At 40.6% G+C, this 14,130-nt stretch overlaps 1 protein-coding gene and 1 pseudogene across 5 annotated transcripts in view; both read left to right on the top strand.

Annotated features, from left to right (window-relative positions):
* The window catches only part of L2HGDH (L-2-hydroxyglutarate dehydrogenase), a 43,864-nt gene that overhangs the window by 10,701 nt on the left and 19,033 nt on the right, over positions 1 to 14,130 (top strand). For all 5 annotated transcript variants that reach the window (XM_087858968.1, XM_045798943.2, XM_087858970.1 and 2 more), the window contains 2 exons: positions 7,480 to 7,642; positions 9,311 to 9,345. In XM_087858968.1, coding sequence (XP_087715094.1) covers positions 7,480 to 7,642; positions 9,311 to 9,345 — 198 coding nt within the window. The remainder of the gene's footprint in view (positions 1 to 7,479; positions 7,643 to 9,310; positions 9,346 to 14,130) is intronic.
* On the top strand, positions 8,918 to 8,983 carry LOC123794402 (U4 spliceosomal RNA; annotated as a pseudogene).

Genomic DNA, 14,130 nt, shown 5'->3' with positions numbered 1-14,130 from the left:
TCAGGCCTGTGACATGGAGGCTGAGTGTGAACTTACAGGAAGCAAGAATCACTCTTCTGGGACAGTGAGGTGATAGCCACAGAAGGCATTGCCACAAACTCTGAACACCTGATTTCTTCTTTCCCTGTGAGAAAATACCAAATCTGAAGAACATAAGCAAAGACAAGAGGAGGTCTGAGACTGTATGGCATGTTGGGAAAGCAGTGAGTGGTAAGGTGTGGTTGATTCCCAGGGTGGGTAGGGAGAGATAACAGACGAGACTGGAAAGGCAGGATTAGGCTTGTGTAAAGACTTAATATTCCTGCTAATAACTTTGAAGTTAGTAGGCATACACTGAAAATTTTTGAGGAGGGTGGCTATGTTATCCAGGCATGTGAAGGGTAGGTTGTAGAGTATCTTGCTTAGAACATGCTATGGGGAGAACAGATCTTTTATTTATAAAAGAGACATGAATAATAATTAAATACTTACTCTGCATATTGACTTTCTTTGATAGTCTTTTAGAGGCTATCAGTCCTATCCCCAGTTCCACTAACTATTCCAAAGAATGGTTGTATCTCCTTTTCCTCACCACCATCATTTTTGGGGGGTAAGAGGCAGAGGTATGTGCTAACGTACCAATTTCAGAAATTCAATATAAGCAAAAAATACCATGTAGAGTCACCACAATACAATGGCTTTTAATGACTATCTAAACTCCCTCCTTCCTTCCTTCCTTCCTTCCTTCCTTCCTTCCTTCCTCCCTCCCTCCCTCCCTCCCTCCCTCCCTCCCACCCTCCTTCCCTTCTTTTCTTTTCTTTTCTTTTTTCTTCTTTTATAGAGAGGCAGGGGAGGAGGGGGAGGGAGAGAGAGAATCTTAAGCAGGTTCCATGCCCAGTGTGAAGCCTGATGTGGGGCTTCATCTCATGACCCTGAGATCATGACCTGAGCTGAAACCAAGAGTTGGATGCTTAACTGACTGAGCCATCTGGGTGCACCCCCCCCTCTTTTTATTGACAACATACAATAGCTGGACTCCAGGTACTTGTCCTAGAGAACGTGACCTTAAACTCACTGCCAGGCAATGCTTATCAAAACTTGGTTTATGGGAAATAAAAATACTATTTATGAGTGATATCCTGGAGAATATGTAGACCATTTATTCCTATACATCTACACCACCCAAGTGGCACAGCTGCATTGCAGTGTTTTTCTCTCCCCATCCCACTTTTTGACCCCAAATTACTCCCTTTGAATTATTCTTTGGTTTTATGGCATCAGCCTATGGAGAAGTCATTGTGACATTGGATGAGGATGAGGTTAGGATGAGGTTGAGCACATAGGTTGTTCACTGTGTTACACAACATCTGTCTCTGAGAACCCTCAGGAGAGATTTTTCTCAGACCTCAGCTCTAAGAATAATGGTGTTCTTTCTGAGCATAATTGACTTGTTTTTACCTTATGAACACAGAATCATTTGATTGATTGTGTTGTGTTTACTGTGGCTGCAAGGAAGCTCAGAGACACCCTTGTGCCCCACTCCTGCCAGATATCTAGGGTCTTAAGCATTTATTTTTAGGTTTTAATTTCTCTCTTCATTGTATCTTTCCACTCTCATCTTCTATCTGCCTTGATTTTTTGGACTTTTTTTAATTGAATCATAGCATACAACAAGAATCATAACTGTACAGCTTAATGAATTTTTATAAAGTGCGACCAGTACCTGGATCAACAGCAGAATGCTCCCAGCCTCCCAGTATTCTGCTCAAGCCCCTTCCTACCACTACCTTTCCCTTAAGGGTAGGCACTATCCTGACTTCTTACATCGTAGGTTTTTGCATTGTATTTAAGTGGAATCATATAGTTACTCATTTTGTGTCGGAACTTATTTCATTCAGTATTATTTGTGAAATTCATTCACATGTTGCATATAGTTGTAGTTTTAAGTTTCATTGCCATATAATTGTATGAAGGTAGAGGTCAAGGTACATTTTTTTTCCCATCTGGATTCCCAGTTGACCCAGCACCATTTATCAAAAAGACCGTTATTTCCCCACTGCACTGCACTGTTAACTTTGTGATATCAGGTGAGTGTAAGTATGGGCTCTATGTCTGGACTCTCTTCTGTTCCATCGTCTCTTCTTTTACCACTACCATAATGTTTTAATTACCATAGCTTTTTAGTAGGTTTAAATATCGGGTTGAGAAAGTCCTTTAATTTTGTTCTTCTGCAACATTATCTTAGCTGTTCTTAGATCTTTGTATTTCTGTATATGTTTTAGAATTAATTTGCCAAACCCCACAAGGTAACCTTCTGTGATTGTGATTGAGATTGCATTGAATTTGTAGGTCCATTGGAGACAATTTATATCTTCACAATATTGCATCTTCCAATCCATGAACACAGTAGATCCATCCATTTATCTGTATCTTCTTAATTCGTTGGAAAAATGTGTTATAATTTTCAGTGTAGAGGTCTTTCATATCTCCTAGATTCATTTCTAGGTATTGATGGTTTTTGATACTCTCATAAATAGTATTATTACTTAAATTCATTTTCTACTTATATGTTGCAAGTATTTCTACTTGTATGTTGCAAATATTAGAAAATTTCATTTTCTACTTGTATGTTGCAAATATGTGGAAATGTAATTGATTTTTGACCTTTCATCCATCTCGGATGTTAAATTCACATATTGATTCTAATAGTTTGTCTATAATTTTTTTTTCTATGTAGTCGTGTTGTCTGCAAATAATAACTTATTTTATTTCCTTTCCAATTAATATACTTAGCTGGCTCAATGTTTGGTGCTAGTATATATTGTTTTGTGTTCCTTGTTTGTTTTTAGAAGCTGCTTCAAATCTTTTCTGCAAAAAAGACAAAGTAGAAATAGATCTTTTCCCCCTGAAGTTATCTTTAGTTATATAGTCAAAGTTGGGTCAAAATGTATAGTTTTCTTTAACTTTTTTTTTTAAGATTTTATTTATTTATTTGACACAGAGAGAGAGACAGCCAGCAAGAGAGGAAACACAAGGAGGGGGAGTGGGAGAGGAAGAAGCAGACTCCCAGCCGAGGAGCCTGATGTGGGGTTCGATCCCGGGACTCCAGGATCACGCCCTGAGCTGAAGGCAGACGCTTAACGACTGAGCCACCCAGGCGCCTCCCCTTTAACTTTTTTTTAAGATTTTTTTTTTTTTTATTTGAGAGCGCAAGTGGGCGGAGGGAGAGGGCCAGAAGCAGACTCCCCGCTGAGCACGGAACCTGATTCAGGGCTCGACATGGGGATTGATGTGGGGCTCGATTCGAGGACCCTGAGATCATGACCTGAACCAAAGTCAGATGCTTAACCGACTGAGTCACCCAGGCACACCAAAATATAGGTTTTCTTAATTAGTATAAAGTTACTAAGAGGCTGATAAAACCTAGGATTCCAAATAATGTTGAATGAGTTTTTTCTCCAGAGGCCATAGCATCTTCAGCTCCAGCGTACCTCACCTTTCCTTTCCTTGGGTCTCAGAGTAATAAAAATGTTTTGCTTGTGGGATACACTAGACCTTCTATTCCCTATTCCTCTCTCCAGGTATTTTTTTCTCTCTGAAATGGTGAATGAATGAATGATTTTTAAAAACAAGACATATTCATTGAATATCTTATTTTAGCTGTCTGTTTCTTTCAGGCTTTGGCCAAATGCTACATGGTCTAAGCCAGGGTTGGCAGTATGGTCTGTGCGCCAAATCCAGCCTGCCACCTGTTTTTTATGGCCTATGAACTAAGAATAGTTTTTACATTTTTAAATGGTTGAAGAAAATTAAACGAATCATATTTTGGGACACATGAAAATTATATGAAATTGAAATTTCCGTGTCCAGAAATATTTATAGGAATACATGTATTTTTTGTATTGTCTATGGCTGCTTTTGTACCAAACAGCCAAACTGAGTAGTTGCAGCAGAGATCGTAAGTCCCATGTAAACAAAAATATTTAGTGGCTGGCCCTGTACAGAAAAGATTGCCAACCCCTCGTCTAAATAGTAGGGACCACTGAAGGATTTGGGTGGGAGAATGGCATGTAAAATGTGCTGATTTAGGAAAATGAATCAAGTTTCTGGTACATAGGATGGAATTGGACTGGACATGGGGAAGTGGGGAGCCTTGAACTAGAGGCCAGAGCCAGCTGGAACAATAATCATAGTCTGTCGTGGAACTTTGTGAGGGTCTTTAAAGAGAGGAAGAAGTAGGAGGCCCATGCTTTCTATCATGCTTGACTGTTAAAAAACAAACAAAACGGCTTTTCACACATCATAAGGTTGAGTCCAGATTGTGTTCTATGTACCTGACCATGTGATCTTCACAGGTCTCAGAATGAGTAGATGAGCTGTGTGTACGTGGATAATCAAGTTACATATCTATCTGTATTTTTGTGTCTTATAACTGAAGAAAGTGATTCAATTACTTTCCCAAGGCCACACAGCTCCTAAGAGTCCCTGCCCCCAGATCTGATTCAGAACTGGAATTTTTTCTGTTCGGCCAACATTGTCTTCCTTCCTATGTGCCAGCCACTATGTTAGGTACTATGGATATGAAGATGAGTAAGATATGGTGGTCAGCGTAAAGAAAGGTATAGTGTACCAGAAGATGTAATTCTCATATAGTGATAAGTATTTTCATCGAGCTGATAATCTATCTTGTATCAATGTAAGGGAAAGCTTTTACCTTAGTCTAGGATTTTAGGAAGGCCTTCTGGAGGTGAACCTTACTTGAAAGATGAGTAAGGAGTGTAACTTATAAAGGAGGTACAACCTGCTTTTCTCTGAGGCCTCTGCAGAATTGACCTACTTTATATAATGCCACATTAGCATTATCCGATACTTTATATAATGCCACGTTATAATTGTCTATGCCTAGATGTATTTAATGGTGGGAATCTATAGTAGAAAATAGTCTGGTTTTTTCATAAAGGTCTCTTGAGTGAATTCCTTCCTGGTCCTTCAACCCTACCCAGGATTAGGGTGCAAAATTTCTATAGTATGGATTCATTTCTGTTTTTTCCAGCCTCTCCAGAAAGAAAAAGTTTATCAGGGCAGCTCTAAAGGGCTTTTTGGACCAGATTTCTTTAAGGAGAAGGTTAAATACCCCCAAGGGGAGCATCTTGGAAATTTTTGTAAACTTCGTCTTTGGAGGATAGCTCTTGACAGTTCTCTCTCTGGGCAAATCCTGACTGCTCACTCTGACCTTAGCTCTCATGATATTTTTGCCTTTTCTTTAACACTGTTGGTCAGCCACATGTTCATCTGTTCCTCTTGCCTCCTGACTGACTTCCAACTCCCAGCTTTCTGTGTCTTGCTTGCCCAGTTCTTTCCAGCCACCTGACCTGCAGTAGCCTCAGATTTCAGGCTCTGACCTGCTAACCTGTACAATGCATGCCCAGCCTCCTGGCTGTCAGCTAGCCTGTCTACCAGCCCCATCTTGGGCCAGGGCATTGAATTGCTTAGCCACAGTGACTCACTCCACCTTTCCCCAGCATATATGGATAGTGGGGCACACCAGCATCTCATTAGGAGGAATAAAACCAAGACTAGAAAGAGAAAGAAAGGGGCGCCTGGGTGGCACAGCGGTTAAGCGTCTGCCTTCGGCTCAGGGCGTGATCCCGGCGTTACGGGATCGAGCCCCACATCAGGTTCTTCCACTATGAGCCTGCTTCTTCCTCTCCCACTCCCCCTGCTTGTGTTCCCTCTCTCGCTGGCTGTCTCTATCTCTGTCGAATGAATAAATAAAATTTAAAAAATCTTTAAAAAAAAAAAAAAGAAAGAGAAAGAAAGAAGGGAGACCTTTAAGGGAAGACCTAGAGTGGAGAGAAATCTAGTATGTTTGAAGATAGCCCTCAGAAGTTCGTTCATTCAGTAAAAGTTTGAGTGCCTTCTGTGTGTCAGGCATTGTGCTGAGTAACAGGAAAAATAAGATGTATAAGGAAGATACTGGGATTCCAAAAAAAAAAACTATTGATATACTCATGTACTTCTATAGCATATTTTTATCCCTCTTTTATCTGTCATGTCATTTTTTGTGAGGTGAGAAGTTTTTGTGACTAAGCTCTTGGTATTATCCTGTTAGTTTCCAAGGTTATTGCACCCCAAATACTATTTATAGTTTGAAGTTGGATTATAACCATTGACTTGTGAATTTGGAGGTGGTCAGGCAATATAAAGTCTAATGTAAAAATCTTAAATGTGTATCTACTACATCAAGACAGAAGGAATGATTTCTGTGTTTGGCAAATGATCTCATATTCTGGACAAGAATCAAGTTTACCAAATGTTGCTTTTGATTTGTGACAAGAGACTATTGCGTGTTTTGTGAGCCTTTACCCCTAGTGTGATCTGGCCATTTGGAATTAGTGATCAGGGATGGGCGACAAAGTCAAAAGCTTTTAGAGGTTAATCAGGTAAATATATTGGAGTAGGGGTGGGGCTGACTACAAGAATGAGATATTTAAAATAATACTCTCAGATATCGATGTAAAACTGCAACAATACTAGTTCCATGCTGGCCAAATGAGAGGACGGCAGCATTTACCAATCGCACACAGCTTCTGGGCATTAGTTGTCCTGCGAACCAGGCTACCACCCTCTTAGGGAAAACCGACTGGGAGAACTGATATACTCATATACATAGTAGGGCAACAGAAAATGATGCTATTTCCAAGGATTCACCAAAATCTAGTTAATACTTGGTGTGTGAAATTCTCTTCTTAAGAATTAGAAAAGGGCCAATGCACATTCAACATTTATTCCCAAAACTTGAATAAGTGTGATTGTAGATCATTCGTCTGTAGAGCTCGAGTGTGTCTTGAGTGGCAAAACAAACAAAAAACCCACAACACAACAACAACAACAATATAACAACAACAACAAAAACCCTCAGGCTATTAATTTCTCTATTACCTGAAGAGAAGGTTGGCGTTAACCACATAAAATCTCCATTCTATTTGTAGTCTTGAAGATAGAGCCTGCAGCAAATCGATCAACACTCTGCAAACAGGGTAAATAGCGAGAACAGCTCTGAGTCCTCACTGAGTGTACATGACACAGGGAACACTACTGGGAAAATCTCAGTAGAGTTTATTTAAAACAATCATTTGGTAATACAGAATTTGACTCAGAATCAGATATGAATCAGAATGATGTATGGTGAGGAATGAATAAAACTGAAAAGCTCATTGTAGCAGCTGGAAGAACCCAGCAAAATTAACTCCCCTACAGAGGAGAATTATTTCCTGAGTACAGAGATTTTCTTATTTAGCTAATATTATTTCTTTTATTTGTCAGACATATTATTCAACAGCAGACTTAGGCACTGAATTTTTGCCAAGAAATGATAATGTATGTTATCCATCAAAATTAACAGTAAAAAAAATTTGGCCCAAAATAAAATTTATTGAACAACCTATCCTCGATTATTTTTAATTGTATGATCTTGACTGTTTCATAATCCTATCCCAGGGTCTAATGGCTATTGATTGTCCATACACTGGCATTGTGGACTATCGGCAGGTGGCTTTGTCATTTGCCCAGGATTTCCAAGAAGCAGGTGGCTTCGTCTTGACCAATTTTGAAGTAAAAGGTATTGAAATGGCTAAAGAAAGTCCTTCAGGAAGTAAAGATGGTAAGCCATCCTTGTCTTTTCTTTTGAATACTTGTATTAACTTTTTTTTTTTTTTTAAGATTTTGTTTATTTATTTGACAGAGAGACAGAGCACAAGCAGCGGGTGCTAGAGTCGGAGGGAGAGGGAGAAGTAGGCTCCCTGCGGAGCAAGGAGCCTGATGCGGGGCTCAATCCCAGGACCCTGGGATCATGACCTGAGCCCAAGGCAGACGCTCAACCGACTGAGCCACCCAGGCGCCCCACTTGTATTGACTTCTAAACCAACTATTTTTGGCTGGGGTGGTACTGGCAGGAGGGCCATCAGGAGCTAGGCTAAAGTAGGGTGCAGAGCTGGATGCAGGTGCAGAAGGGATGAATGTGAGATTGGATGTGGGAGAACTGGGGCTTCTGATGAGTCTTACGCTGATAGAACTTGGCACTGATTGGACACTACTGACTGGCGCTAAAACCTGAACTGCCAAGGCTGTTAATGGAAAACTAGCCCCAGACACTTGCTTATTTTGTAGAGTGCAGTCAGAATTCCTTAGGGTTGCTTATTAAAAATGCAGATTTCAGGGCACCTGGCTGGCTCAGACAGAAGAGCATGCGACTCTTCATCTTGAGGTTGTGGGTTCCAGCCCCATGTGGGGTGTAAAGATTACTTAAAAATAAAATCTTTTTAAAAAATGCAGATTTTAGCATCACCCAGTCCTACTGAATCAGACTGTCTGGAGACAGGGTATGACACAGCCATTTGAACTCTCCTCGCACCCCACCATTGTAGACAACTTAGAGTTTGGGGGTTTTTTTGCTTCGTTTTGTCGATATATTTTTTTTAAACCAAATGAATTGGTTTGTAACCTTGAATTTTTTTTGACATTTTTGCTATTGGGAAATTTGAAGGAGAAAAAGTAGCGTGCTCAGTTCTTCCTTAACTGGTGTTTAAGGAGATTTGGGCCATTTGAATCATTCTCCCAGTGTCCTTCTAAATACTAATACGATGAGCAAAATTGTTAAATAATTAAGATTGGTATAGGTAGGTAGCATAAAATCAAATTTATGATCCAAGCAGATCGTATTCTTTACCTGATGTACATATGCTTTTTTTAAGACTTCGAGATCCCATGTGCCTTATTGGGAACTAATTTTATAAATAGCTTATTATTGGAACTTTTCGTATTGTGATAACTCTTGCTTCTCTATGCAGCCTAGAATCTGCAGAAAGTCAGCTTACAACACTTAGACAAAAAGCACACATTGGTCCTTTGTGAAAATACATACTGATTAGCGATGATCATCGTTGCACAGTGGCAGTATCGTAGCCAATGAGGTTTATCCAAGGCATGATTATTGCTAATTGATTAATGATGATCTATTTTACAGCTTGGTTTCTAGGATATAGTTCAGAGAAAAGCTGGGACTGTCTATGTTGGATCTGAGGTGGGGAGTGGTCTATAAGCATAGAGTAAATGAATTAAAACAAGTTTAAAAATAGGCCAATGTTTTATATGTTATCAAATATGAACTAGTGTAATCTTGTTACTTCATAAAAAGCTTTAGAATGAAAAGTGGGAGGCACTCATGGTTACCACAGAAGAAAATTGTTTAAATTTGTTACTGGTATACTATTTCAAAAATGTAGGTCTTCTTTTACTAAAAATAAATGTTTCACTAATTCTTGTTTTTCAGGGGCGAAATATCCAATCGTTATAAGGAATACAAAGGTAAAGATTCTTAAACAACACTACTTGCATCTACTTTATCTCCTTTCATCCCCTCTCCTCCCTTAAAAAGCTGAATTAATCACAGAGCTGTTTTCTATGTCCTTGGATGAATTTTGTCTAATGTAGAAGTTATTCTGAGAGAAATTCTTTGAGAGCAATTCAAAAGCTTGCTTTTTCGGGTTCAACTTGGAAATGTCTTCACAAAGTGACTGTGCCAGCACAGAATACAGTTATAAGCACTCGGAGTATTTAAGGCAAAACCTGATAGATATTTTCCTGGTCCGCCTACTTACCTGCATTAACTTATTAACTCTCTACCAGATAGAGGACTTTGGTGGAGGGCAGATTGCTCAAAGGGAAGTGAACTGCTTTCCTTCATCTCCGTGTAGTCTAAAACAAAAGCCATTGCATGGCATAGAAGCATTGCATTTGCCGTATATTCTCTGAATGATCAGAGTTCGGTCACGGGAGTAGAGTCATTAATGAGAGTTGTAGGATTTATTATAGGAATCAGGTCTTACACAGTTGGGAAGGGATCTGGGGAAGCACAGGTTCAGAAGGGGAGTTGGTAGATCAGAGGCATCTCCAGCCAGTTTGCAAAGCCAAGTGTGTCCAACTGCTAAAGTGGGACTGCAAATGGGAAGCTCATGAGGCATTCTGAGGGAGCTCTTACCTCTCACCCAAGTAGTGGGAGAGGACAGCACTTGGCAATAGGATCAGTAGTTCGGAAGCAGAGCTAGATATGGAGCTATAGGTCACTTAGCAGCGGGTTTTTGTCACACATTGAACTAGAGCGACCTTCAGAGAATAATAGCTGCTGCTTTACTTCTGCCTGCCAAATCATATGCAATTCCTGTTTTGGCCAACTTTAAGTTGGAACCATTACAGGGAAGGGATTCTATCAGTTATAGTTCCCAGCTTAACCAAATTGACAAGGTTAAAAACCCTTAGTCCATCCCTTTTCAACTTGGCATCCATTCATACCCCTTACAACCACATTTAACCACCAAATACAGACAGTAGTAAAATTATGATTCCATCTGCAAGATGCAACTATCTTTTATACAACTGAAGACATGCTAACTCTCCAAAGAAGATACAAAGTCCACTCAATCCATCTTTGGGTGGTGTTCATTTCTTTTTAGCTGAGTCACATTCCCTCTTTGAGATCCTTTAACTTAAATACTAAGATGTAAGGTTAACCACTATTTAATATAATAGATCAATAGCTCTCAACTGGAGGTGATTTTGCCACCCAGGAGATATTCAGCAATGTCTGGAGACATTTTTGGTTGTCACAATTGATGGAGGGGGTCAGTGCTACTGTCAGTTAGTGGGTAGAGGCCAGGGATGCTGGATGTGAGGGATAGGCCCCCACAACAAAGAGGTATCTGGTCCCAAATGTCCATGGCACTGAAATGAGAAACGCCATGTTAGATAATGGAGAAATGGTAGAGATGGGTGTATCAGTCTTCTTGTTTACCATAACAGAATACCACAGACTGGGTGACTTAGAGAGCAGAAATTTATTTTATCACAGTTCCAGAGGCTAGAAGTCTAAGATGAAGGTGCCATCAGGTTTCGTTTCTGGTGAGATCTCTCTTCTTGGCTTGTAGATGGCCACCTTCTTGCTGTGTCCTCACATGGCCTCTTCTCTGTGCATGCACATGTGCAGAGAGAGCAGTCTCTAGTATCTCTTACTCTTATAAGCACACCAGTCCTATCAGATGGATTAGGTGACCTCATTTAATCTTAATTACCTCTCCAAAGGCTCTATCTCCAAATACAGTCACCTTAGGAGCAGGGACTTCAACATATGCACTTGTGGGAGGCGGACACAATTCAGTCCGTAACAATGAGGATAAAGAAAGAATTGGGTGATATATAGTCAGATATATTTATTTCAAAGTCAGGAAGAAATACTCATAACTAGTACATTCTTCATTTCTCTCACCGGTCACGTGGTTATAGCTGATATTTATAATTTCCTTCTTTCAGTACAGATTCCACAGCTCCTTTGCCCTTCGCACGCATCTTAGCTAGTCATGTTCCAGTTTGGTGGAATAACTCAAACTTCCACTCCTGAAGTGTCTGTGCCATTTGTAGCCCTGCCTATTTTGGGTTGTGGTAGTTTCCATTAACTTTTGTATCAATATGTAGAAATACTAGGAGATACCCCCAGGAGATCTATATTTGGGACATATTTCTCTTTATCATCCCCAGGCTTTCTGTGTGGTAGCAACTCTAATTCTCCTTGAGGCTCATTTTTAGTTTCCCCATTCAGTACAGTAATCCTCTCTGCCTGTTGATTCACTGATACACAGGTATGGCAGTATCAGCCTGCAGGTTAACGGAACTATTGTTTATTCTCTAACGGAAGCATTTCTCCCTTGGGAACCAAGACTTCTAAACATCAGAGCCCAAAATTTATGCAGATAGAAAACAAAAATTTCACTAGTAGATTATTGTAGTAGCAAGGAACTACTCCCATTTCTCCTATTTCTCCCTCTTGATTTCCAAACCTGTGAATCCTGGTCTGGGTGAAGCAACACCATATATTAATCATATAGAACATCCTGGAAGACATTGCCCAGCCCTGCAAGGTGTGGCCAGCCAGCTAGTTCTGCTCTGAATCTTAAAAACCCATTCTACTTTCTGTCACCTAGCACCTTGAGGACGGTGGAGAAAATGGTCAGATCAGTGAATTCCATAAGAATGAACTTACTGTTATACTTCATTTGTTGTAAAATAAGCTCACTGATCAGAAGTAATGCTTCTGAGCAAAATACCATAATGATGAATAAGGTATCCTGTAGGTTCACAGATGGTGGTTTCCCCAGAAGCACTGTAGTCAGGGAAGACAGATCTATACCCGGAGCAAGTGTATTTCAGTGAGGACTAAGTGCTGGCTTTTTTTTTTTTTTTTTAATTGAAGTGGTCCAGGGACCATATCAGTGGCTCTATTGATATCTGCTGTTGGCAGATTGAGCATTCAGCGGTGGCAATAGGCAGATCAGCCTTGGTGAGTAAGTCCGAGTTGCTGAATGCATGCATCACCTCCATCCTTGTTGCTATAACCATTTAGTTCATGAAGCCATTGAGTAAGGACAGGGTGCCTGGGGAAAGAGGCTAATTAACATCCATAGGGCAGGTCATCTTGTCTACTGATTATCAAAATCTTCATCTGCCATGGTTACTGTCGGTGAGCATTCACATGGAACTCAAATATCTTTATTCTTTGAGCCTGTTTGGAGAGGTCCGTTCGCATACCTTTTTTTCCAGAGCTCCTTTTCCTAACCGACCAACCATAGCAATAGTTATTGCATATGAAGCCATATGGACTTGTACTTCTACCCATGTTTCCTTCTAGGTGAGATAAACAGCAGGTATGGTGTTCAAAGTTCTGCCCACTGGGAAGATTTCTTTGCACCATACTCCTTCAGGGTCAAACCTGAGTGGGCCTCTGGTTTGTAGCTGTTCACTTTCAAGTGCCAGAATGTTGTGCAGAACTATTTTTACACCAGGCCTGTATTTTTCCTTCCTTGGTCAACTGATCATAGAGAACTTCACATGGGGCCACAGGGGCAACTTGAGAAGGAGGAAGTAATTTAGCAGGACTGGGGTCATGGGAATTTGAGCCACCTGCCTCTGTAACTTATGTGTGCTGCAGGACCTGTACATTCCTGATCTTGTATATTCTGCTACCCCTTAATGACAGACTACTGCTGTACACACCCAATTTTGTGGCTTGGTGAGTCAGACAACATACAGTTAATAATGGATAGTTCACATGGTAACTTAGTGATCTGTGGTCAAGTGTTGAGTCAAAGCCACAAGCATTTTCTCAAAAAGAAGACAGTTATCTGCAGAGGATGGTATAACTTTCCTCCAAAATCCTAAAATGCTATGTTGTGATTTGCCTATAGGGACCTACCATAGTCTCCATAAAACATCGCTGTCTGCCACAGACACCCTGATTACCATCAGATCTACTGGGTCATGTGGCCCAAGTGCCTGAGAGAGGATCCAGGATCTCCATTCAGAGAAGGATTAAAAGTGTGTTTCTGCTCCTGCCCTGTTCGAAGGGCCGTTTTCACTAGAGTATGGCATCATGTGATGGGAGATACGCAGGGGCCTCTGGGATACCAGGGAATATATATTTCACCCGCACTTGCTATAGCTGTTGCCTTTTATTTTGGCATTTACCTTTAGTATAGTTAAATATGATTAAGCATTTTAAAAATTTTTTATTTATTTTTTAAAAGATTTTATTTATTTGAGAGTGTGAGAAAGAGAGAAATCATGAGCAGGGAGGAGTGGCAGGCAGAGGGAGAAGCAGACTCCCTGCTGAGCAGGGAGCCTGGTTTGGGACTAGATCCCAGGACCCTGGGATCATGACCTGAGCGGAGGGCAGACACTTAATCAACTGAGCCACCCAGGCGCCCAAACATTTTTTTTATAATTAAAAATTTTGAGTCAACTTATTAAGTTGAATGTCTATGCTTTTATGAGAGGTTAAAAGAGGTGAAATTAAGAATAAATTTTGGGGGGTGCCTGGATGGCTCAGTCAGTTAAGTGTCCGACTCTTGATTTTAGCTCAGGTCATGATCTCAGGGTTATAATCAAGCCCCGCATTGGACTCTGCGCTGGGCATGGAGCCTGTTTAAGATTCTTTCTCTTCCTGGGGCGCCTGGGTGGCTCAGTTGTTAAGGTCTGCCTTCGGCTCAGGGCGTGATCCCAGAGTCCTGGGATCGAGCCCCACATCAGGCTCCTCCGCTGGGAGCC

The sequence above is a fragment of the Ursus americanus genome, chromosome 35 (assembly GCF_024610735.1).
Source record: "Ursus americanus isolate L20-20 chromosome 35, mUrsAme1.1.p, whole genome shotgun sequence".
NCBI lineage: Eukaryota > Metazoa > Chordata > Mammalia > Carnivora > Ursidae > Ursus > Ursus americanus.
Note: the sequence above shows the minus strand (reverse complement) of the source record. Positions and strands in the feature narration are given on the sequence as shown.